This window comes from Ornithodoros turicata, chromosome 6 (assembly GCF_037126465.1).
Source record: "Ornithodoros turicata isolate Travis chromosome 6, ASM3712646v1, whole genome shotgun sequence".
Taxonomy (NCBI): Eukaryota; Metazoa; Arthropoda; class Arachnida; order Ixodida; family Argasidae; genus Ornithodoros; species Ornithodoros turicata.
Genome location: NC_088206.1, coordinates 55,945,330 through 55,972,184, shown reverse-complemented (window position 1 = coordinate 55,972,184; position 26,855 = coordinate 55,945,330). Strand labels below are relative to the sequence as shown.

General features: G+C 43.5%; 1 protein-coding gene across 2 annotated transcripts in view; it reads left to right on the top strand.

Moving 5' to 3' along the window:
* Positions 1-26,855, top strand: part of LOC135396762 (HEAT repeat-containing protein 5B-like) — a 61,887-nt gene that overhangs the window by 30,107 nt on the left and 4,925 nt on the right. For both annotated transcript variants that reach the window (XM_064627915.1, XM_064627914.1), the window contains 13 exons: positions 6,661-6,729; positions 6,826-6,947; positions 7,608-7,767; positions 9,544-9,903; positions 10,802-11,138; positions 12,627-12,863; positions 12,927-13,030; positions 13,158-13,478; positions 14,281-14,419; positions 14,489-14,749; positions 21,905-22,070; positions 22,514-22,629; positions 25,966-26,250. In XM_064627915.1, coding sequence (XP_064483985.1) covers positions 6,661-6,729; positions 6,826-6,947; positions 7,608-7,767; positions 9,544-9,903; positions 10,802-11,138; positions 12,627-12,863; positions 12,927-13,030; positions 13,158-13,478; positions 14,281-14,419; positions 14,489-14,749; positions 21,905-22,070; positions 22,514-22,629; positions 25,966-26,250 — 2,677 coding nt within the window. The remainder of the gene's footprint in view (positions 1-6,660; positions 6,730-6,825; positions 6,948-7,607; positions 7,768-9,543; positions 9,904-10,801; positions 11,139-12,626; positions 12,864-12,926; positions 13,031-13,157; positions 13,479-14,280; positions 14,420-14,488; positions 14,750-21,904; positions 22,071-22,513; positions 22,630-25,965; positions 26,251-26,855) is intronic.

Sequence of the window (26,855 nt, the reverse complement as noted above, 5' to 3'; positions counted from 1 at the left end):
AGTTATGCACGAAAGGAGGATACTGACATCACCATTCCCCCTTGCAGCCTTTGTGAAGCATTTTGTAAATTATATAAATTAATTATATGAACTTGCATTAGCCCATCAAGTGTTCTAGTCCTTCTTCTTCTTCTCGGGGGAAAAGCCAGGCAAAACGTCCTGGCAGCACGGCCGGACTGGGCATAAGTAGGAAAGCACCAACACGGCTTTACGACAACGAATGGCGCGAAGGCAGCCAATGATAAAAGTGACAACAAAGCAGCGACAAAGATAACTTCCCGGAATGCAGACGCAGCATTGCGATTTTTTCTATTTTCAAAGTGCTGTTTGTTGACAATACAAAAAAAAAAAACATCTGCTGTACACCTAACATTTTATTAATATGCGCGTTGCTCCACGCATGCGCATTGCCTAGAACTCAATTGATATTGATGTTCACGAAAAAAATACTACGAAGAAATAGGGAACTCAGTAACATGCTTCATACCGTAACGGTCTCCGTTTTGTGGTTGTACCAATATAGCAGCTGTCTATGAACCAATCAATGTCAATCCGTATTACAGATCACTTCTTTTCATTTAGTTATTTTTTTCCTATTCAAAGAAGTACCACGCGTGAGGTACCGCGTTGGCATCTAGGTTTGACACAGGCGTCTATATTCAGCGACACCTACGTTCTTTGCTCTGGCATTGGAACAACTGTCCCACACTTTCCTACGTCTGTGGATGTAGCATGAAAATGCAAACACCGAACTTTTACTAACCTTATAATCAACTAACGAACGTGCTGTTCCGTCGCGTCCGTTTCATTTATCTCATATTTCTTGGTTTTATTTATTTATTTATGTATTTCTGGGATAGCAAGCCGACGTCCCGTTTGGCTGACCTTTAGCCTGTTCTTTTTTTTTTTTTTTAGTCTAATAAATATATCCCCCCTCCCCCGTCGATGTCGTTGGTTGTCGTTGGTTTTCCTTGCTTCGCGAACGTGAATTTGGGTTCGGGAAAAGACTGTTGCTCATTGCGTGGGCGGAAATAATTGTGCAGCGGCCGCTTGATCGATTTTTCTTATTGGTTCACGTGGAGCGTTCATGAAAAAGAAAAGGAAATAATAAAGCTAAAAATAAAAATAAATCGATCAAAAAAAGGAAGAAAGAGAAACAATAAATAAAGCTGCAGTTCTAAGTACCGTTATCCTAAGAAACATTTATCTGTGTGTAATCCGCTTGCTGGCTGTTTCAACATTACGAACATTACAGGGCAGTCCTGTTGAACGTTACTGAAATGTTTGTGAAGTCGGCCTTCCACTAACCGTAAATATGAGAGATTCTCGTTAGCCTTATGAGACAGTTGGCCGAGTAAGCACAAACCTGAAACGGCAAAATAAATCGAGCAAATTGACGTTGCATGTCAAGCTAATAAACTCATCTCACTTCTCTATAAGCGCACCGAAAAAAGAAGCGGTTTATTGGTCTCAGTGGTCTCTTACACGGGCCGCGACAATGCTGGCTCGTCTACCCAACGTTCCCCCCCCCCCCCGACAGTGCTGGCTGACGATGATCCCTTTACGAGCAGCTAAGTAAGCTTTTGTTCTGGTCTCCAAGGCCATGAAAGTAAAGAGGAGAGAGGGAGCACTACAGTGCGCATGCGCGCCGCATGGTCGGCGGATGGATACGGTCGAAATGTTCCGCGCATATTTTCCTGTGCTACGGCTAGAGGGCGACACAGAATGACGCGGTTTATGGGGCTCTGAGACGGTATTGATCAGTACTCGCGTTTCATGCTTTTTTTATAAAAGCGGAAAGTGGTAGACATATAAATTTGATGTCTATCGATTCCTGAAATATTTCCAGAGAAAGTAAATGGAAAGTTTTTTTTTTTTCGAAATGTCTATAGAAGTTTAATAAAACCTGTTCAAAGAGGGAGGAGAAAAATTGTGTATTTTTTTCGCATTCTTGACGTCGCCGTAAAATACATACGGCATATATGAGAAATCTGGTAGTGTAATGCTCTTCATCTCGTCTTCCTCTTTATGATGAAACCACCCGCATCAAAATCTGTGCGGCGGTTACCGAGAGAAAGCATAAAACTGTTCCATAGGAAATACATTGGGACGGAGAGCTGGTATGCCCTCTTAATTCGTACTTGTGTGAGGTCCCAATAATGGTCAATTAATGATCCTGCGAATTAAATGAAATATTTCTTGGGTGCAGCTGGCATTTATAAGTTATGAATAACAGCATTGTGTGTCAGGGTTTTGATCGAATCTTGACTCAAATGGACGTGAGAGGCACATGTGTTTGATAGGCGGTCACTTAATGCGTAGAATCTGCATTTAGATAGCAGAGTGACTTGGATCAAATCTTTTTCTGCAGAGTGACTTCGACTTGATTTGAATCACTATTTACATGTGGGCTGCAATTGCATGTCTTCAACCCCATTTTCTTCAGGGATTGTCCCAGCACCTCCCACACACACCCCTGATACACTCCTAAAGATCTTACAACCCCCCCCCCCCCCCCCCCAAATACTTTCCAGAAAAGGCAAAACACGCACACACATACACATACAAAAAAGAAAAGCAGATGGGTGTTGCACACTCCTATGGGATACCAAAAAAAGCACAGGCATGAGGATCATAAGGATTCTCATAAGCCGTGGCTAATATGTGTGAAATTACGGTACATATTTAAAGTCACAAGCTATGCTCCTGACTTGCTCAATTTCACTAACTACAAACAGCTAGGTAATACCAGTACATTGATAATTTAGCTCCGTGCTAGCCGTGAAATTTCCAGGTCTGCTGCATTAAAACATGTCATAAAGCATGTCAGCTACCGTGCAGTTGAGCCGTTCAGTAAGGCCATTGGTCTGAGGGTGGTAGGCTGTGGTTGGTTGATGAAGCACAGAGTAAGCCTTTAGAATGTCTTGTAGTAACCTTGCAAGACATTGCAGCTTGCAGTATCAAGGAGGCGAGGTGCGGGATAGAAGAGAAGTGGAGCAGACCCAATGTGACGAGTAGCGTGATCAATTGCAGTGACAACCCAGCGATTACCAGTGGCAATGAGAGCGAGGGATCGTAAGGGAGCAGTGCTAGACGTGGAGAGGATTTGCAGGTTTGACATTGTTGGCATGATACAGTACATTGAGGGACCATAGCATATATCCGGGCTTAGAAGTGGCGGCGTGAAATGCGGTCGGTCAAGGCGTCCCGCAATCAAATTGTCATGTAAACTCCATGTAGGCTTGTGTTGCAGTGCCTTTGGAACAATGAGAAGTATGCGTTTGCCTTCAGGATGATAGTTTCACTTGTACAGAATGCTATCAGAGAGTACAAAATGTGCACATCTGTGGAGCTTTTTGTCTGTTCCAATTTCTGTTCCTTGGAGATTGACAATTTGCGGTGCAGCAAATATGTTGCCAAGCTGAAGCAACTATATCTCGTACAGATTGTAGTATATGTTGGAAGTGCCATATCAATTAAACGACTGGTTTGGTGCATCAGACAAAGTACCTAGACGAAGTGTCGGCATCAGAATGCTATCATCCAGATTTGTAGACGACCTGAGGGTTCCTGGAGTGACATGTGCCAACATAGTGCGTGATGATCACTTAGGATGTTGAAGAGCTGGCCAGATGGATGTGACCGGAACTCGTGAATGGCTCTCCCAAGTGTGCATTCTGTTCTTCCTCTCACTGCTCTCAGAAGATTCCAATAGTTTCGACACTGCATAGCACCCCTGCCAGCCAAGGGACTGGCAGGGGCGGACAGGGCCCCAATCCCCTCCCTGCCCAATCCCGCAGCCGAAGCTGCACCACGTCGGATGGAATGACGTGGACACAAACGTCACCGCCTGCTCACACTATGTCGGACATCCTCTCATGAATGGGAACGGGCTCGTTCCGTAGGCATTCCGACAGCCACCTGACACTCACCTCGAGGCTGTCAGTCGAGAGCTGAGGTGGTGTCGGGGTAGGGGACCACCGGCTGCCCTCGCTGGAACCATCAGCCGGTGGGGTTGGAGGTGCTGGGGTGTCCCCGTCATTCGTGTACGGGCAGCACAGGTTGAACGCCAAAACAAAATAGCAGCCACACAGGACTGCTAGGGTTGCCACAAGGAAAAACAGCAGCGTAACGACAGCCATAGTCACAGACAATGATGTCCACTGGGGTTGTTTTGTGAGAAATGCTGCTCTGTTCACCTCTTCGTCTATGGTTACATCGTAGTGCAGCCTTTCGCAGTTTGGTGGCTATAGCTACTACTTACTGTGGGGTTCAAATCCAGATATTTGTGAGGTTCAAATCAAATATCGAATCGAATGAGAAAACAAAAGCTGAATAATGACTAGAATATGCTTCTACATATGTTTGAATATTTATTTTAGGCACCAAAAATTGGTAGCTACAGAGGTCACTGTAAAATAAAAAGAAGACGACTCAAAGCATCTCATCGTCTATGGTTACATCGTAGTGCAGCCTTTCGCAGTTTGGTATCTGTAGGTACTTACTGTGGGGTTCAAATCCAGATATTTGTGGGGTTCAAATCAAATATCGAATCGAATGAGAAAACAAAAGCTGAATAATGACTAGAATATGTTTCTACATATGTTTGAATATTTATTTTAGGCACCAAAAATTGGTAGCTACAGAGGTCACTGTAAAATAAAAACAAGAAGACTGAAAGCATCTCATCCTCTATGGTTACATCGTAGTGCAGCCTTTCGCAGTTTGGTGGCTATAGGTACTTACTGTGGGGTTCAAATCCAGATATTTGTGAGGTTCAAGTCAAATATCAAACCGAATGAGAAAACAAAAGCTGAATAATGACTAGAATATGTTTCTACATATGCTTGAATATTTATTTTAGGCACCAAAAATTGGTAGCTACAGAGGTCACTGTAAAATAAAAAGAAGACTCAAAGCATCTAGAGCTAGCTTGCTCTTGAAGCTGAGCCAGATCTTGTTCCACATGTTCTCGTGTGAGGATTTCCCTTTGGGCAGTTCCAGTGTTGCCAGCAACTGAAAAGAGATGCTCACTTGGAGCTCCCCTGGCTGGTATCCCTGGATGGTTCATGGCCACCTTAACAAAGTAATTCCTTGTAACATTGTGAAATATAGTGCAGCTGTGACACCAAAATTGCCTGTTCAGTCATTCTAGTCAACTATTACAAGTGTTGCTTTGACATGGGTTGCTCTGTTACACGCTATACTTTGTATTTTTGAGTTTTGCAAGGACCCATTGGAGTCACAAAAAACGAAGTTATGCACGAAAGGAGGATACTGACATCACCATGCCCGCTTTGCAGCCTTTGTGAAGCATTTTGTAAATTATATAAACTTTCATTAGCCTATCAAGTGTTCTAGTCCTTCTTCTTCTTCTTCTTCTTCCTCTTCCTTCTAGTCCTTTTTCCGCCTATTTCTTTTCATTGCTGGTACTACCAGGGGAAAAAATCTAGAAAGTCATTGCTCTCTATCATAGTGGGAGTGATATCTAGTGATAACCTACAAAAACCTAGCATTCTATTTTGTGAAAATTGGTTTCAGCTAGAAAATGATAGATGGTGATGTATCGTTGGTGTCCTCTGACAAGTGAGGCAAATATGTTTGTAACATAAATATTCAATAAATAGTTGGATATAAATATTGGGCCCACAAAATAGAATACTTTGAGTGGTTGATATTTGAATCCTATTCAAGTATACTCAAATCCTCAAGTGAGAAAAACTCGATATTGGTAATTGCACAGTGAGGACTTCCTCTGCCCCCTGAAGAACTGTGACATATGGTCCACTCGAAAACAAGGAATTCACCGTTAGTTCCAGCGGAATTTACATGGGGTGTTCCGCGGCGTCGGGAGTCTCTGTGTGGCTTAAGGATCAGTATTTTTAGATGGAGCTGGTTGCAGGACGAAATCATTCCCATTGCTGTAATAGCTGGTGTCACAGAAATTAAAGCATAGGCACTCCTCTGACAAACGTGTGACATACTGTTTACGTAGGGTTCTTCATTTCTTTTTCTTTATTTTTTTAATTCAGGGAATTAAAATCGGATGATTTTTTCTTTTTCGTTTTCTTTTTTTTTTTTCTCAAACTGAAATTTGGCGAATGATCGGGCGTTACGTATTTTATGTCGTCGGGAGTTTCCGGGTGAAACAATGTGAATCAAGCTGCCGAGATGATTGCATGTATGAACAATGGAATTCTGACACGTGTCCAAAAGAGCCAGCCCTTGGTATTACTACCTAGGAGGTGACTGACAGGAGTCATTTAGCTGTTTTCTTGGGTGCTCAAGGATTGAGGTTGATGACGTGATTCATCGCTTTCGTGGCTTACTGTGAAGGTACATGAGGCTGAAAGGCCTCGCGGAGTCCGGGGAGAAATCGGGTTATGCCTAAATTTCAGAAAATTGGTTCGGGGTGCAAATATTGCAAATATCGTGAAAAATCGGATTTAACCCAAAAATGAAGAACTCTGTGTATATGTACATGGCCATTTTGCCAATTGATGTTCCCTGAGAACTGGTGCTTCAAGACTTGGTGGAGGCGGCATTGATTATTGTTATTAAACTAGAACTCGTGTAAGACGGTCTCTCTTATTCTCTCACTCTCCTTCTCGCTCTCTAAGTTTTGTACATTACGTGAGCATCAGCTGTGTATCCTTTCAGGGTCTTGCAGAAACGAAATCTCCGCTGGGGGGCACTGACGTCCGCAAAGCAGCTGTGGGGCTCATACTGGTAAGAGCATTCTGGCACACATTAAATCTTGAACGCCTTACACAAAGGCACGAGTGCTCAGCTTCTGTGCATATTTTGTTTGATGCACATGCTCAGGGTGCACTGAGTCACTCCAACCCAATCCTTCGCTGTGCTGCGGGAGAAGCCCTCGGCCGCATGGCACAAGTTGTCGGTGATGCATTCTTTGTGGCTGAAATGGCACAGCACAGCTTTGACAGGTACGTGCTTGACTTCTTTTCTTTTTTTTTTTGCACAGGAGCGAAGGCTGTGTGTTGTTCTAACTGTCAACTTCGAGGTTGTGTCACAAGCATTACCACACATACTTTGACACGTTGCATTTGCACTTGTTGTGCTTGATTGTTCTTTTGTATAGTGAGCTGCGGTAAAGTTTATAATCAGCTGTCTATAGCTGACACTAAGGAAATGCATGCAGATCCCATCCGAATGCCCTTGCTTACAATAGTGTTTTGCAGATTTGACCGGTGTCACTGGCATCACACATGAAAAGTGAACAATTTTATAAAAGCACGAAAGCTCTTACACCAACATTTATTCTGATACTCGTTCTATCAATTCATTTATTCTATATTCTGATAGAGCTGACATCGAGGAAATTTGTTTGAACTGAATGCCGGAACACAGGAAAGGAGTTAAGCGTACATATTTTATAAGCATATTTTATACAGCGCGTATTTTATAAGCATATATTTTCTTCTGGTGATACCACACAGTTTTTTGCCTCATCTATAGGAAACCTTGTGTGACCTTGTGATTTTTTCTTGTGATACGGTTATGACTGACATGCATAACAATATAGCGTGATGTTCTTATTGTAAGGATTATCTTGCAAATGAGTACAATTACTACACTAATAACAGATTGCGGACAGCACGAGATGCAGTGTCACGGACAGGTCATTCACTGGCTCTTGGCTGCCTCCATCGGTATGTTGGCGGAATGGGATCTGGACAGCACCTCAATACCAGCGTTAGCATTCTACTAGCACTGGCTCAGGATATGAATGCTCCGGCAGTTCAGGTATTACCCAGCAGTGATTATTTAATTCATTTACCTATATGTAATGTCAGTCTTGGGGGGAGGTTCATGACATTGGTGGGCATCAGTAATATTGTGTGTGTGAATAGATTTTGAGGGTGTAAGAATAGATTGTGGTATGCAATAACTTGCAGCGCATTTTTACAATAGGGGAAGTAGTATGGTATGGACATTGAAAGAAACACATTATATTGGCTGTATATGTGACTGCGTGCTATTACATTGCGCTGTCCTTTCTGGGAGCGTACTCTAGTCTTTGATGGAATGGGAGAATAGATGAACATTTAAACATATTATTAAGTGAGTAAGGTGGTTTCACTGTCTACTGTAATTCAGATTAGATAAACAGGAAGCAGGCTTTGACATACAGTTATTATTAGAGCCTGAAGTTTTAGGGTTTAACATGATCCTTCACCGAATTTTCACCCCAAATTGAAGGTTGCCTCTTTAGGGTGAAACACGATTTTAACCCAGCAAATTGCCCTCACTGACACATCTGTAGGAATGCATACCAACTTGCTTGGCAGCAAACGCAGTTACATCATCATTTATACCTAACCAGTTCAGTTAGTTTGAGTAACTGAGCCCGATTTCTCCCCAAATTTATCATACTGGAAGTTTTTCCACACGATTTCGCATGAATTTAGAGCACATGTTTATTTACCCAATTTTTACCCCCAAATTTACAAAAAAAATATTTCCTGGAAACCTCAGGCTCTATTTACATTGGCTGTAAGTGACTGCCTGCTATTACATTGTGCTATCCTTTCTTGGAGCGTACGTTAGTCTTTGATGGAATGGGAGAATAAATGAACACTTAAACATATTATTAAGTGAGTAAAGCGGTTTCATTGTCTACTGTAATTGTAATGAGATGAACAGGAAACTGGCTTTGCCATGCAGTTATTATGTCTTGAAGTGAGACTGGTTATGAAACTGGCCATAGGAAAAAAAAAAAGAAAGGTAACAGAAAACTGTATAATGAAGGAGAGTATCATGATTTCATGGTACAATGCATCCCCATGACATTGCCCTGGACAGCATGATTTCTCTGATGGTACAATGTTTTTATGGGCACTTAAGAACTGCAAACATGTTTCTGAACCTGATTGTAAGCAGTTTTCACACATATTACCAGCTGTAATTGCCAAGTTCGCAGGATTTTCAAATTAAGAAAAATATATATAGTTGAAGCTGGAGAATATAAAAAGCAAAGACTGGCATTTAATGAAAAAGCACCAGCAGTGGGACACAACAAAAATATGTACTAGTAGAAATTAGGACTACAAGCCCTGGGATACACAACCGCACAAAAAGTACAAGTGCAGCATGCAATCCTGGCATGCACGAGTTTTCACCAGCAGCAGTTGTGAGTCTTTCAGCGTTGTATGGAGAAGGGACAAGGCGCAGGCCAGCTGGTGAAGCATAATGATGGAGGAATACCCTGAGACACGGAACGAAGAAGAAGATGACACAACACAAGTGCTCCGAGAACTTGTGTTGTGTCATCATCTTCATTCCGTGTCTCAGGGTATTCCTCCTTCATTAAGTGTCGTGTTTGTCCTTTGCTTCATTAACCTCAGCTAATACTGCTCTGTTACCTGTTATAAGGATATTGCTGCTGGATGAATAATCCTAACGAGGAGTAGACACAACGACACGATCTCAAACACAGCAATCCTTTGTTGTAATCGCGCACCACCTTGCCTGCGCCCTTGTCCTTCAGCCGCGAATAATTCTAACTTTTTTGTCATGCAGGTGTGGGCACTGCATGCCCTTGCATTAATTGCAGACTCTGGAGGGCCAATGTTCCGTAGCTACGTGGAGCCGACGCTCTCTCTCGCTTTGAAGCTTCTGCTCAACATGCCTCCGTCGCACGTCGATGTTCACCAATGCGTGGGAAAATGTCTCTCTGCTGTCCTCACGACAGTAGGACCCGAACTCCAGGGCAACAGCAGTTCCATGAGTACAGCACGGTCGTCGTTACTCGTGGCATGCAGCATCATGCAGTCCCACGGGGATGCTCTCGTTCAGACAGAGGCCATTGCTTGTCTGCAGCAGCTTCACATGTTTGCTCCACGTCATGTCAACCTGGCCTCCCTTGTGCCAGTACTGTGTGTGAGTCATTGTTCGTTTCCGTCTCAGAAGCCATGCGACTCATGCGATAATACCAGAGGTGGGAAAGTTACTTTTATTTTGTAGTGCACTACCATTACTCACTACTTTTTCAAAAGGTAACGCGTTATGTTATTCGTTACTGTTGCAGTAATAGGTAACATGTTACTAACGCCTTTACTTCTGATAAGTAATGCCATTAGGTTTGCATTACTTCACCAGGAATCCTTCTAATATATACCACATTTTGGTTGAGTCACATAAGGGCATTCCGCAAATCAATACAAGCAATGTTAGGCACAAACAACGGTCACATGAACACAACTTACAGATAGGATTTATTACGATGCAAAAGTAGTTGGTGTTCAAAATTTTCATTTGTGAGCTTCTTGCGTTTGGCTGTTCTCTATCATGGATATCACCAGCTCGCTTGCTACTCAACCATCCTTTCACTTATAGTGCTTCGTACAATGTCGTATTGCAAGCACTTGTTTGCCTGAAAGGGAGAGACAAAAAGTCTGAGCAGTTTTGTTTGTCTCTTGGTTGTTGGTTTTGAAAACTTTAGGGATCCTTTGTGTGTCATTGAATAAATTGTCAAGAGGCATTGCTGAAATATTAACTTACGAAGGATTTTAAAATCAGACTCGGATCATTTCAAAAGCTCGGGGTCACTAACACACTCTGCCACACGATAAACTGAGGTAGGAAGAACTAGGAACCGAAACTACATCTTGTAAACGGAGGCATTTTTAGCCTCTTTGTTTGAACATGAAGCATTTCAGAAGTTAGCTGTTACCAATTGGAAACGTTAAATCAGCAATACACCGGTTCAGTCTAGCACCTTCCAGTCACCAATTACGGATGTGCACAGTTTGTACTACAGATCCTCGTGTATGTACAGGCTGCACTGGGTTCGAGCCACCTTCTGTTGCGACGTGCAGCTACGGCCTGCCTGCGGCAGCTATCTCAGCGGGAGGCTAAAGAAGTCTGCCAGCATGCCCGGTCCCCGCAGGAGGAAGATCAAAGTACTGCAGGCTCTCGTGGCCCTGGTGCTCCTCCCTTGCCTTGGGATGGAGGGTTGCCTGCAGTGCTCTTTGCATTGCTGGATCGCGAGGAGGACCCTTCTCTGGTGTCAGATATTCATGACACTTTGGTGGGGATCCTGCAGGCAACCATTCACGAAGACCTAGGAATGTGGTTGGCACTCTGCAAGGATGTGCTCACTGCAGCATCCACAGGTACTGGTAAAGCTGTGGGGTTACTTATTTGTTTATCACGTAGTATGATATGATTAATATGTGTGCCATACTTACTTGTATAGTTAACACTTTTTCGGTTAACTTTTTTGTTAGTCAGCAAGTTAGAATAACTAGTTCAAAGTTGTGTTTAACTAACATTTTAACTGGCTTTTTGTTTATAATTAACGGACTAAAACAGTGCCATAACAGGTGTGTGTTGAAGGGGCACTTAAATGCAAAAACAAGTTCACTTCAAATTACGTTACACGGTATGTTAATTTCGTACTCGTTATGATAATTCAAAACTTTGATTCCGTTACGGAGCTACAATCGAAATTATACCGGGCTCTTCCTTGCTTCGGCGCTAAGCAGTGAACGTCGTTTCAGCTCGTGCATCGGTGCTTTTAGCCCATGCAGCGCGTGCACCGCCATGGAGCAGTCCCGGTGAAAAACATAGTGCGCTTTGCAAAGCAAACTGGCGTCGCTGTCCGAAGGACGTGAAGATAAATGTTGTTAGTGGAACATTTGCAAGAACCGTTGTGGGCTACAATTAGTGAATCGGTATTGAAAAATGCAGCAGTGCGCATCATGCCACGCATATACGCAACACAACGATCGGACCCGTTCCAAATTCACACGCCCACGATAGCTTCTCTCCCGCGCGCTTCTCCTGCTGTCTCATTGGGTGCCGCCAATCTTTGCTTCCTGGGGATACCATTCATTGCCACCAAAGACGGCTTTGTTTTCATTACATTTTTCTTCTAAACGGTAGCGCTGTGCGAACTAATTTCGCTTGCATTATACTAATTGAAACACAGACTTTCATTTGAGAGCAAGTTGTTTTTGCATTTTAGTGCCCCTTTAGTTACGCGAGGAAAACTTCTGCTTGTGCTACACCGTTCCTATTCTTGCGTGCCTAAAGTCAGTGCCCAAAATATGCGAGGGAAGAGTACCAGAATTTGGGTGTTCAAGCTGAGGGTGTATTAATTATGTTGATAAGTTAACTGCATGAGCAGATGTTGTAAATACATGTTTAGTGTATAACCGCATAACCATAGGTGATATAACAAAGCACGTGGGGATTATCGGCAGCATACAAAATTATATGCATAGGCTTGTTCACATCTCTGAATTCTATGATGGGAGCGATTGAGGTGACCTGGCAATCAGGGCCTGCTTGCATGTACTCCTGAAAGGTTGGAGATTTTTTCCAAGTCACCACAGTGATAGCAGCTTGGAGAGCCCACTTGCTGCGAGTGGTAACATGACTGAGCAGTAAAAGCATCATTGAGTTGCGTCCAATGAATTATTCCTGAGAGTTAGCATTGTATCAGCTCTTCCAAGCATAGATATGAAAGGAATTTTAGTTGCCCACAGGTGGGGGGCATTAGAGTAAATGTGCCGTTGTCTTATTTAAGATGTTGTGTCGGCTTATTAGTTACTCCTGAAGGTTGCTCTATGAATGTTCTTCCTCAATTTTCTGGACAGACAGCACTGGTCCCCAGCAAACGGAAGATGATGAAGAGGAGGATGAAGACGAGGATGCGATACGGGCTGGCGAGGAGCCCTCCAGCCACCCGGCAGTGGGACCACGCTGGCCCACTAGGGTGTTTGCAGCACAGTGTCTGCACCGCATTATGACAGCTCTTGCTAGCAATACAAGTGCGGACAGCTGCCACTTTGACCTGACGCGTGCTCGAGAGCAACGCTCCCTGCATCCAACAGGCAAGAAGGAATAGAATAATGATTTCAACAGAAACTCTTCAATTGCTATGTCTGCACTTACAGATGACTTCCTGGTGCTGCACTTGTCAGACCTGGTGCGGATGGCTTTCATGGCAGCGACATCCGACAGCGACCCTCTACGGTTGGAGGGCCTGAAGACACTACAGGTATGAAAGCCTCCGTCTGAGCTACACCTTGTCTTTTCAAAACTTCCACAAAGTGCAGGAACCACCTAGTTATGCCACCTTATGTGCCACATACATGAAACACTAACCCGGACTTTTAATGGTGCAGCTGGTAATTGAGCAGTTCAGCCAAGTACCAGAACCCGAGTTTCCGGGACACGTGATCTTGGAGCAGTACCAGGCTCAAGTCGGAGCCGCATTGAGGCCAGCATTTTCTCCTGAAACACCTTCGCACGTGACTGCAGTTGCGTGTCAGGTGTGCAGTGCCTGGATCGGCAGCGGTGTTGCGAGAGACCTCAACGACCTGCGTCGTGTACACCAGTTACTTGTGTCGTCACTTACGAAACTGCAGAAAGGAGCAAATTCGCAGCTCTACAATGAAAGTGCCTCTACTCTGGAGAAACTGGCCATTCTCAAGGCATGGGCAGAGGTAGAGCACCTTGATGATGCAAATCCAGTGATTTGTCCGAACCCATCCAACAACCCTCCAGATGTTTGGCGACACTTCCTTTTTTCCTTTCTTGTGCACCTCCTACAGGGGGCATCTGTTACCTTAGCTTTAGATGTGTGTCTGCAATAAAATAATACATGGAGCAGTTACAACGTAACCATTGCCGGCGTATACTTTCCCCCTTGGGGAGGACAAGTGGGAAATTTGCGCCCCTCCCCCGTATTCTTTCTTTTTTTTTGCCTTCCCCTCACTATAGACGCCGGTCCTGGACGTAACAGTAATAGTGATTCCCCCACCCCCAAATATTTTGCAGTACCCTCCTGTGCTTGCGATTGCGGATAAATCACTGTACAAACCTCTCAACATAAACAGACTAATAATTTAGTCTACTGTGTACTGCTGAACAAGGTGTACCACGATCATTACAGTTTGTCACCGGTGCAATTGGTCTTTTATTGATGCATAATTGAACCTCTGTATACAATAAGGGGATAAGTCGACTTATCCCCTTTTTACTATTTTTGCTGCAATGACATCTACATACCAGTATGTACCTGCCAAAGAAAATTTAGGACCGTATTGCAGTTTATTGGTCCGACACAGGAAAGTAAGAGACAGGATATGCATGTGTGTCAATGGGACGGACAATCAGATCAGGCCCCTTTTTCTCGGTTTGGAATTTTTCGACTTATCCCCTTATTGCACACAGAGGTTCAATTGTACCGATGGTCACATTGAGCTGCACGTCATGTGTGATTTGTGATTTCACAATCTTCTGTAGGTGTATATAGTGGCTATGGGAAAGGAACAGGAAGATGGAAAAGAATCACTCCTACACCTCGTAGCCCCCGAGCTTGTCAGCCTAAGCCGTTACTGGCTGGCCGCTTTGAAAGACCACGCTCTCCTCACACTGCCTTCTGGTAATATTCGAGCTGTTCTATTTGAATTGCATTGTTTAACATCTGTGGCATAAATTTTGCACCCAACAGAGTTTGCCAGCCAGCTTCCTCACGACGGAGGAGCATTTTACACATCTGAAACGTTGGAGTGGGCAAGGCCTCACTACAGGGATGCTTGGGCCCCGATCCTTCATGCAGCCTGCCTGTGGCTCTGTCAAGGAAAGGGTTTCGATGAGGGCCTTCACCAAGAGGCTCCTGAAACAGCCCTGAGTGCAGTGCGTGGAGCTTCTTTCTTGCAGCTGTCGTCTTCACCTGAGGATGTGGGCAATCACTGGTTCCACCTCCTCTTCGGTAGGTCTGTCTTGAAAAAGAATGCATAGAGCCCTGAACTTTCCCCCTGATTCGGGGGTAAAAATCGGGGAAATCAACATGTGCTCTAAATTCATGCGAATTCGGGTGGGAAAACTTCCAGTATGCTAAATTCAGGGAGAAATTGTGCTCTATTACTCAAGCAAACTGTACTGGTTTGGTACAAACGGTGATGTAATTGTGTTTTCTGCCACACAAGCTCACTTACTCAAATCAACTGTATTGGTTTGGTACAAATGGTGATGTAACTGTATTTGCTGCCAGACAAGTTAGTATGCATTCCTACAGACATTTCAGTGAGGGCAATTTGCTGGGTAAAAATTTTGTTTCACCCTAAAGAGGCAGCCTTCAATTCGGGGAAGAAACTGGTTAAACCCTAAAACTTCAGGCTCTAAGAATGCAGCACTCAGTACCAGTACTCTTTGATAGTAGTTAAAATTCGATATAATGAAATCCAGGATGCCGCAATTTCTTTCGTTTTATCGAATTGTACCGAAATTGATGACAATTATTAAACATAACGTGTTACGATTCAACAACAACTTTATTTTAATAGGGGTGTGCGAATATTCGAAATATTCGATATTCGTACCGAATAACGGTACTGCGCTATTCGTATTCGAACCGAATAACATTTCATCGAATACTTGAATATAATCGAAATTCCGCAAGCTGGCTTCAACTCATACCTCTGAGCGTTTGGCGAAGCCTACTTTACAATTCTGCGCCTCAAATATATCCTACAAGGTGGCTTCACCTCATGCTTCTGAGTGTTAGGTGAAGCTTACTTTACTGGTTTGCGCGTGCGGAATTGACGGTATCCTGCAAGTTGGCTTCGCCTCATGTCTCCGAGCATCAGGCGAAGCCTAGTTCACACTTCTGCCAGTGCCGAGGGGTTGCAGGCATAGGTTAAAAGTGCGATTTGAGGGATCACTGAAAATTGCCACTTTTGAGAAATATTTTAGCAAATGTTGGCAGGGTTGTTTAAGTTCGTTTAATTGTTTTGAGCTTTGGCTGGACCAGCTATGACGCTATAGAAAGAGGGATTTAATCACACAGCCAGCTACTTTATGTCTGGAATTACAATTTTCAGGACAATTCTAGCACAAACGTATTCATTAATGAAATATGTGTATATAGTTCGCAGTCAGTCTCACAAACTACAACTGAGCACCATGTTTCAATGCAAACTTTTGCTTACTATTCAGCAATAAGCACACATTTTTGTGTGGTATTCGACATTATTCGATTCGCTACTATTCGAAGATTTTACTATTCGATTCGAACCCCAAAATCACTATTCGCACAGCCTTATAATGATGATTGGGGAGTTTCATTGCCAGGGGCGATCCTCTTCACGATTGCTGGCAGTAATGTGCTGAAAAATAATAAAAATAATAATGTTTTGAGGTATGTAGTGTGAATACTTTTCTGCGTCGCTATGAATGATATGAACAGGCAAGCTGTCGTGTGGGTCATGCGCATTAATCGTATTTGCGCCGAAACTGCACTCCACAAAGACTCCCGGGTGGGTTGAGCACCCTATGACGCTGTGCTTCTCAGAACTATAAATTAATTTTATGATGATACTTCCACTTCACATTGGGAAACAATGTTCCGGGAGGATACAGTGCGAGACACGTACATTGCAATGGCATAAATTTGACAGGTTTTGAAGACACTGCATTTGGTTCATGGTGACACTTCGAGAAATTTCATGTAACATTTTGGCATTACAATATAGTGTAGGGCTGAAGTAATTTTAGTATGTAAGGTAATCTAATTTTGACTTAAGTAGTGTAACTGATGAAATTCAATTCAAGGGAAAGTCACCAAATACTAACTTCTGTGCCTGAACCCCTCTCCAATAAAGAGAGCCCTTCCCCCGCCTCCAATTTTTTAGTAACATCGATGTACATGTATCTGAGACATTGATCCAGTCTATTACAAAGTAATACAGCAGTCAACATTCTTTTACCCATTTAAAGTACGCACATCAAATTGCTCAAGGTGTTGACAACCTAGTTATTAACCAAAGCAAAGCTGCTGGCTCAAAAGGCAAAAGCAAAGTCGTGTTTCGAGGACTATACGGCCGTCAATTATCCAGTCACTTGCTGTTTTTCAGGGTGTCGGAGCGAACCGAAAACCGGAACCGAAAACCGAAAAAAACCGCTATTTTGGTGCGAACCGGAACGGAATCGAAACCGTATACGTTTTTTTTGCTCAGGAGGGAAACTGAAAAATATATTTAACGGTTTTCGGTCCAAGAAAAAACCTCGCCGGTTTGGACTCCGGATAGGCGAATGAAACAGACGTCGTGTGCTCTGAAGTCATATCATGGATACTATACGAGGGTTACGGTTACGGTAGAATTTATGTCGGTATGGGACCCTTAGGCTCCCTTTGTAATGGTTTATCGTTCGCGCACGCACACAGACTTAGAGGTACATGTGACTCTCTAGCAATGTGCCGTAGTGCTAGTTTTCATTTGATCCCCCTAAACTCTTCTCAACTAAACAGCGACCCAAGGGGGCTGCATAACGGCTCTTTATCGGTAATGTCGCGCAACGCGTCCCTTGTGTGAGAGCAGCTAAGTTGAATACATTTACGTATACGCGAGGGCAAGCCCGTGCGAAGTGGCAACTCTTTTGTGGACAGGACACGGAGAAAATAAAACTGAGCCGTCGAGCGCGTTTGTGGGTGAAGGTGTTCCTCGATTTGCGTCGTACTCGTGCGGTGGTGCTTGCTGGCCAGACAGTAGCAACAGATTTTCGGATGGGACGCGATCGCTCCAACCCAGCAAGAAAGTACTTTATGTATGACATCACGACAAACAAGTCCGTTTGTAGCATGCACTTCAAGAAAGGAGAAAGCCCATTTGAACAGACAGTAACCTACAGGAACTAGGAGCTACCAATTTCACAGCTGTCTATTAATATTAAATACCACGTATGCGGAATAAACAGGTTTACATTTTGTAACGTTGATTTTTTTTTGTGGGGATGAATATATGCCTAGCAGAAGCGGAACCGGTTCAAAAACCGGTATGAACCGTTATTTTTTTGCTCCGGAGCAGAACCGGTACCGGATCGTTTATGATATAACCGGAACGAAAACCGGAACGAAAAACGTTTCGGTTCGACACCCTGCTGTTTTTGTGCTTCGTCCTCCTCTTTGCACCATAAATAGAAACAAAACTGCAACAAAGGATTTTATATCTGAATAGTTTCCAAATTTAGCTAAAGGCAGCAGGAAATTAGTGTAGCAGGAATTAGGAATACATGTTGATCTCTTCAGGTATGGTGTAGGCAGAGGTAGGAAGTAACATGTTACAAAGTAGTGCGTTACTGGTAATGCGTTACATTCGAGTAATGAAATACGGTAACACATTACATTTGGGAGAAAAGTAATGAGTAACCTAACGTCATTGCATTTTTACTAGAGATGGGACAAATCCAGAATTTCTCGAATCCAAATCCGAATCCAAGGGAGGTTCTGCGAATCCACGAATATTACGAATCTCGAATCTTTCGAATCCTTTCTTCAAAAAGAGTTTAAAGAGCCAGGGAGAAAACTCTTCTACTCAAAAGTATTTTGAAGCAGAATTTTATAACTTTGTTTAATAAAAAACAAATTTTGGAAGAAGACTTACCTACCCAGTCAGCATAAATCGTTGCAGTGACATTGCACAAATATTGCCATGCAATATTGATGTTATGTTGCTAATGAGCACTTTCGTTATGCTGCAACGATGTTATTGAAACAACATTGCAAAAATGTGATATTGCAATGCTGATGTGATATTGCTGAAGACTGGCTTCATTATTTTGGAACAATATTACAGAAACAACATTGCAAAAAATGTGGTATTGCAATGTTGATGCAACATTGCCAATGACCTCTTATTTTACAGTGTAGCAATGTTACAAAATCAACACCGGAGGGGCACTACAGCCTTGCTGATATATGTGCAATTGAGAACAGTATGCTTACATCTTCAGTAATCGTCCTGCTCCTGGGCAGACTTCAGGGGAATGATGCTGACATTCGTCTGGGAAAACCGCTGACAGCACAGTCAGGTTTCGAAACCGTGCCTCAGTCTTTGCACGGAAGGCTGATCATTTTAAACACCATGTCACATGAGGGCTCAAGGGTTGTGGTCGCACTGACGCTATGGAAGAACGCCATATCGAGGTTAGCGCGCATTCACATGTGCGTCACAATGGATTGTAATTAATTTTAAGTTCTTGGTCAGATTAATTTTCTTTGAGATTATGTTGTCCTCGTCTCAATCCTTTTATCCATAGTCATCACCCATAGTGCATCAGCAGAGTTTCCTCAGAATATGTCACTCACAGTCTGAATTAAATCTCCCCATAATGGTGTCACTAACCAGAATGTTCCCTTACTGGAGCACGCGAAACACTGCCTAAGCAAAATAATCGTAATGTTTCTAAAATGCATTGTGTCAGAATCCTGCACCAACATTGAACTAAAGGCATTGTGGTAACATTCCGTTTGTGGATTAAACGTTGCCGCAACATTTGAACGCGTGAAAAGCAAACTGCTCAATGACGGGTGAACGTCACTTTAAGTTCTGAAGATTTCATTCATTGTTTATTGGTGGGAATTACAGATAGAAAAAGATCGTGCAAACATTGTGTTACTGGAGCACTCGGAGCAAGTGCCCCCGCAATATTGCATGCGAAACGTGCAACATTGTAGCAATATGTTTGTTTCGATGTGCTGCAATGTTTCAGACGTTGCCTAGAGGTAACATTTCTATTACACATTATAACTACGATGTTCCCTCAATGTACCATGTGCAACATTGCTCTCTCGACAGAATCGCACTGTTACTCTATGCATCCTTTGAAATACAGCAGGCACATTGAAAAAATGATAGTGCTGCAACGCTAAGATTGGGTCGCTGATGCACTGTTTTCTGAGCAATGCTATTGCAACATTGCGTTAAAATTGATTGCAAAACACCACATCAGCAATGTAACTGCGATATTTGGGAACACAATCACACTGTTAGCTCTATGAATCTTTTGGAGTACGACAAAAACATTGAAATAAAGGTATTGCACAAACGTTGAATTTACGTTGCTGAATAAGCGTTTGGGAAGAAATGCAATTGCAACATAGTATTCATATTGCTTGGAAAACATTGCACCACGCCACATTACCTGAGTGTAACATATTCAACATTGCTTCAGTAACAGCACCGCAATGTCAGCCTTACTCAATCTTTGAGGCATAGCATGAACTTTGCAACAAGTATATTGCTACAACGACGAATGTGAGCATGAAACATTATTGCAGCACTTCAACGTTGAGATAACATCGATGCAACACATTTGCAACATCTCGTGCTGTCTGGGCATACACTTCTTGCTAAGTGTAATTTATTTAACATTTTGTTCATCGACTACAGGAAATACATAAACTCAGGAGTCTGAATTCCCTCCATAAAACTAGGAAACACTCAAAGCAAAACTGTGTTACTTAACTTGTAATATCGGATCTTTATGTTGTGGTTCTGGCGCGGCCGGCCAAGCAGGCTTGGAGGCGCTCATTTTAAAAAGAAACAAACAAATGTGATTAGTGGATTCAAAAGATTCGATTCGCTGTTTTGAGCAATGGGATTCGGATTCGCGAATCTCGAATCCCTGCATAGGATTCGAGGATTCGGTTGGCACATCCCTAATTTTTACTAACGTGTAACGGCGTTGTGCGTTACTGTGTAGTCGGGAACATTGCTTCACTGTCTAAACTTGAAAGCTTGAGCTGAGGACTGTGCCTGCAGAATCCGTGAAAATCCCCAAATTTTTCTATTCGTCTTTAAACAAAATACAGAAGCCGACACTGAAGATTTTTGTTTAAGTTTAATTTGTACAAGCTTTCGCGTGGAGGTCCACGCTTCCTCAGGTACGTGGTGAGGTACGTAGTAGGTACGTGGTGAGGTACGTAGAGGTACGTGGTAGGTACGTACCTGAGGAAGCGTGGACCTCCACGCGAAAGCTTGTACAAATTAAACTTAAACAAAAATCTTCAGTGTCGGCTTCTGTATTTTGTTTATGTGATCTACAGGACTTGACTCCCCTCTTCGTATACGCATCTATTCGTCTTTAACAATGACAACAAGGTCACATCAGCACCCACGAAGAATGCAAAAGAAGGATTATTGACCTACACTTGTTGAGATCTCACCTTTGTTCACCACCTTTATTTTTCTCTCCCTCTGGTATTTTTTTGACGAATTGGGCGAAAGTGATAGAAAAATAGCCTCTACTCCTTGAACAAGTGACAAAGTACCAAGGGACTGGCTGTTTGGATTTGTACTGTGTGAGATAAAAGGTCACGTCACTGCAAAGAACATCCTCTCAGTCAATCGGGCGAAGCTCACAAATGAAAATTTTGATAACCAACTACTTCTGCGTTGTAATAAATAAATCCTACCTGTAAGTTGTGTTCATGTGACCGTTGTTTTGTGCCTAACATTGCTTGTATTGGTTTGCGGAATGCCCTTATGTGACTCAACCAAAATGTAGTACATATTATAGGGATTCCTGGTGAAGTAATGCATAAGTAATGGCATTACTTATCAGAAGTAAAGGCGTTAGTAATGCGTTACCTACTACCGCAGCAGTAACGAATAACGTAACGTGTTACCTTTTGAAAAAGTAGTGAGTAACGGTAGTGCACTACAAAAAAAAGTAACTTCCCCATCTCTGGGTGTAGGGAATATAGCGCACGTATTACGAGTAGTATTGTGTATGCTGAAAAAAAAAATTTCTGCTTGATTTGCATGGAAAGTGTTTCACATGACGCAGTTGTAACTGTAGAAATGTATGTGCTTACCCTCTAGGAACTCTGACAGTCTAACTAAAAATATTGTGTGATCTGGAACATTGTATAATCAAGATCCTGCTGTATTGCACATCGTATTTTATCGTGCCATAGACTATTACAAATGTTTTCATACTTATGACAGTGTCTTATTTATTTATTTATTATTATTTAGAATATTTGCCTCAATATGTGCTAGATTGGAGTTTTGTTCGAAAGCTCGGTGCAGACCTTAATAAATTTGTCTGCCTTCTAACTAACAGTTGCATGTTTTTCACAAAGGCATCTGTATTGAGGCATTGTGCCGTCCTGGCAAAGCAGCTCCTGACCCATCAGAAGAGTGCGTCTGCCTGCAGGCCTTGAACCAACTGCTTGATCACACACTTCCTCGCACCCTATTGGGACAGGACTTACAGCTCTCCGTGGAACTCTGCAACCTCCTGCACAGGTACTACTTGCTGCGCTTCTGGTGTGAGCTCCACACAGCACTGCTCGGGCTTACTCGAAAGGGCCCGGCCCAGCCCACGGGTAAAGCCTTCCTTTGATGGGCCTGGACCGGGCTCGTTCTGGGCTCAGGTTTGACACTATGGGTCCAGGCTTGTGCATTCACGGGTTTGGATCGGTCTCAAGCCTGTGCTACACCACTGTTAGTTAACGTTTCTAGCCTGCTACTCTGTAGTTGACAGACCGGGCTGGGTAGCCTAGAAATTTCTCTGACTTGTGTCGGGCCTGCACCGGGCCCGGCCGAGGCCGGGTCCAGGCAGGTATGAAGCCATCAAACTGAACCCGGGTGTGTAAATCGAAGGAATGCCGGGCTCGGTCCGGGCCCATGCCTGAAACTATGGCCCATGAAGTGCTCTGCTCCGCACTCACTCCTTTCGTGATCTACAGGACACTGCTAACCAGAGACACGGCACAGTGCCAAAGTATGGTGATGAAGATAGCAAAGCAGGTTGTCATAGCTTGGCAAGAATCATATACAGCTGAGAAAAAGCGCAAGCTCAGGGGTAAGCACTTTACATGGTCTTTCAATGGTGTTCCAATCTCTATGCAGGTACTGCAGGATATACAGGATTCGCCAAGATAAACTTTGGGGTTTCTAATGGAGATAAAACAAATAAAAACAGTGTCGGGAAGCTAAAGTACATGTTAAGTGACGTATTATGCACCAAAATTTTATATTGACACTGCCACTTTGCCCGTTTCTCTGAAAAAAAGAAAAATGCCGCTGCCTTAAAGGGGCACTAAAATGCAAAAACAACTTGCAAAATTAGTTCACACAGCGCTACCGTTTAGAAGAAGAACGCAATGAAAACAGAGCCGTCTTTGGCGGCAATGAATGGGATCCCCGGGAGGCAAAGATTGGCGGCATCCAATGAGACAGCAGGAGAAGCGCGTGCATACCTATCGTGGCCGTGTGGATTTGGAGCGGGTCCGACCGTAGTGTTCCGTATATCCGTGGCATCATGCGCACTGCTGCATTTTTCAGTACCGATTCACTGAATTGTAGCCCACAACAATTCCTGCGAATGTTCCACTGACAACATTTATATTCACGTCCTTTGGACAGCAGCGCCAGTCCGCTTCGCAACGCGTACTATGTTTTTCACCGGGACTGCTGGTTTTTCATGGCGTGGCACGTGCGTGCACACGCAACATGGACTAAAAACGCTGATTTTGATTCTAGCTTCGTGACGGAATTAAAGTATGAAGTTAGCACAGCACGTAACGTAATTTGAAGTGAACTAGTTTTTGCATTTTAGTGCCCCTTTAACATTTCCAATCGGGTATACCTAGAGCTTGAAGTTTTAGGGTTTAACCCGATTCTTCCCCGATTTGCACCCCAAATTGGAAGTTACTTCTTTAGGGTCAAACCCAATTTTTACCCAGCAAATAGATGATTTCAGAAAATCCCAGTGCTCCTTGCGTACGCGTTACATCCTTGGAAATTACTGGAATGAACCGTCCTTCACGTTTCGTTTTTGCTGACCTTGACTCCTCGTGGACAATCTGCTTAGAGAGAAGGAACTGAAACAGTTTGGAGACCTTCTCCTCCTTTATTTCCAGCAAGTCCCCACAGTTCAAGGTGGCGCTAAGCTCTCTGGGATTTTCTGAAGTCATCTACTGCCGTCACTGCAACGTGTGTAGTAATGCACACTAGCCTGTTTGGCAGCAAACGCAATTACATCACCGTTTGTACCAAACCAGTACAGTTCGTTAGAGTAATAGAGCCTGATTTTTCCCCAAATTTAGCATACTGCTAAGTTTTTCCACTCAAATTCACATAAATTTAGAGCGCATGTTTATTTTCCCGATTTTTACCCCCCGAATTTGGAAAAAAAAATTCCCGAAAACTTCAGGCCCTAGCTATACGTGTGTTTCAGCGGTTCATACGGTTGAACGCGGCGTTGCAGACGATATCGAAACCAAGTGAACATGTGGAACTGAATGCAAAAGACTACAGCACGAAGTCTGCAATGCCATGTTCAACAGTGTCACCATCTGACAGAAGGAGCTGAAACACAGGTACAGCCGATTGGAAACACAGGTAAATCAGTTTTTTTAGTTTCCACGATTTATCCGCAGAAAAACAGGCCAAGTGACAGTATTGATACAAAATTTTTTTGCATAATATGTCCTTTACCGTCTATTTTAGGTTCCCGACACTGTTTTTATTTGCTTCATCTCTGTTAAAAACCGCAAAGTTTATCTTGGCGAACGCTGTAGTTTGTGTATTCGTTTTTGGCGAAATACTGTAAAATGTTTGGATGCTTTTTTAAAATTGTCTAGTGGTTCCACATCTTAAAGGAACTGTGAATGGGGTAGTCTTCCAAATTTCCAGTGGCTCATGGAGTACTATGCTGAAGAGACAACTTTATTTAAAACACATTTCAGTGTGCTGATGTCGCACTTTGTGCATCTGCAAGTTATTAATGTGAACATTTTAACACTGGTGCTCTCCCAAGCAACTATATGTAGATTTCTGTTGGTAGCGCATTCCCTAGTTTACAGAATCCCAACTGGAATCCATGTAGTTCGAAATTTCCGCATTCAGAGACATAATGTGCCACATCAGTGACGACATTGCGATAATACACGGGGGTGTTCCTTTCCACCTGGCCGGTGGGTGAACAGTATGCTTCCATCACTCCTGCTGCGGAGAACAGGGGTTAGAAGAGGGGTGGTGGAGGACACCACGCGCGAGCATCCTGGTGGAGTGCCACAGAAATGTCACAGGGGCTGATGAGGAGGTTCTGCTGCTTGCTCCTCCCCATGAGTACAGATCTGCTGATGAATCTCACGACAGAATACGTATAACTCAGGAAACGCATCGATTTCAAGCAAAGGGGCTCCACGGAGAGTTGTTTGGAGTCGGATGGTCCTGCCGGACGTATTTATTTCGGTTACATCGGGGAGTGAACTTTCCCTTCAGACATAAATGTGAGCCAACAGTTGCTGGCCACGGTATATAAGACTCTAATTCGAAGAGACGAAGACAAACGAAACGTACGCATATAATGCCTGCAAAAGCGAGAGTAATTCTGCACAAAGCAAGTTCATCTGGTAAAGCAAATAATCGTAACAGTTTCATCATGGCACACTAGCCAATCCTCCATCTTCCAGGATGGTGCAGCTTTCACATTTTGCATACAAGATGTCTGGTCAGTAGCATCAAAGGAGCACAGCAACCTTGCTTTCTGAGCTAACACTCACTGTTGGGAAGGTGTGTGTGTGTGTAGCCTACCATAATTTCACGCGTATAAGCCGCACCGCAGATAAGCCGCACTCGCAGGTAAGCCGCGCGCAATACGACGTGACTGATTTGTGCGACAAAGGAGACCATAGAGAAGGCCATAAACCCTGTGGTCCATACTTGGGGGCTGGCATGGTGTACAACAAAGGAGGTCAGTTCTAGTGTTCTACCAAGATCGGGTTGTGCCCTTGTGTGTTTTTCATGGGGCGGTGGGTCAGTGGCCTTCCAGAAGGAATGAAGCACTGTCACCACTTTTGTTAAAGCTGCTTGGGGGATGACACCAGGAAGGTAAGTCTACTCGAATGTGGACACGCCCCTGTTACGCATTGTTTGTGCATCGGCAGGGCGTTGCTGTTCCAGAGACACTGTTGGCCCTTTCGTTAAAACCGGCATACGGGGAAAATAGTCATGATATAAGCCACACCGGTGGATAAGCCGCAGAGCGCCCATGAGAAAAAAATCGTGCATAAGCCGCGGCTAATATGCGTGAAATTACGGTACTTTTGCATGAACACATACATGCGCATAGCTTTCCCTTTCATTCATTGTTAGCCTTTCTTACACTCACGTAACGTCTTATCCCACCTAGAGCTCGGCCCCGCAAATCAAGAGCCCGCACGAGAGGCAGAGGCAGCAGTGGTGGCCCAAACAGGGGAAGGGTCTTCCACAGAAGGTTCTTTGAACCCTGGGCAGTCGGTCGTGTATGCTCTCCTGGAGGTCAGCCTGTGCCTCTTAGTGCGCCACCTCCCACAGCTGTGCCCTACACTTGCTGCAGCAATACACAGGGGAACATCCAAGGAACCTCCACAGGACCAGCTTCTAGCTCAGGCCCTTGAAGTTCTCGTGGAACTTCCAAGCCTCTGCTCTTCAAAAGGTAAGCAAAATGGAAAATGGAGGGATAAAATACAGCATCTTCCCCATATTTTATGGACTGTGTGAATAGTCATTTTAAATCGAATGCAAATTGTTATATGCTCAGAGCCTATACGAAACAAATACGTAGTTATGTAACCTATGTCAAAATATAAAACAAATTGTTATCTTACTGAGCCGAACACATGTACAATACAGTGAAACCTCTTTACGTTGGACATCCCCGGCACAGCCAGAACGTGTCCTAGTGTTGGAGGTGCCCAAGCTAGAGAATCAAGAGTGAAAAACAAATAGAAAATGTTACCAGAAAATGCGTGCTTGTGAACTTTCTATAGATATTCGTATCAAATGGAACCATTTTTATACTAAAAGTAATAATATGTGTTTTCTATTGCACATTTAAACAAGCTACTGTCAAATTCAACTTCAAAACTGTAACATCCTCGTTATACTCGTGAGAGTGACTGGCACGCATATTCGTGCTGCACCAGACCTTTAGGAAAAAATCTTCCCGGGAACAACACCGCAAAGAGCACTGCCCCGACGACCATTTTATAGGCTGCGCGATCAAAGATACGGTCCACCAGATTCTCTTCATGTTCCTCT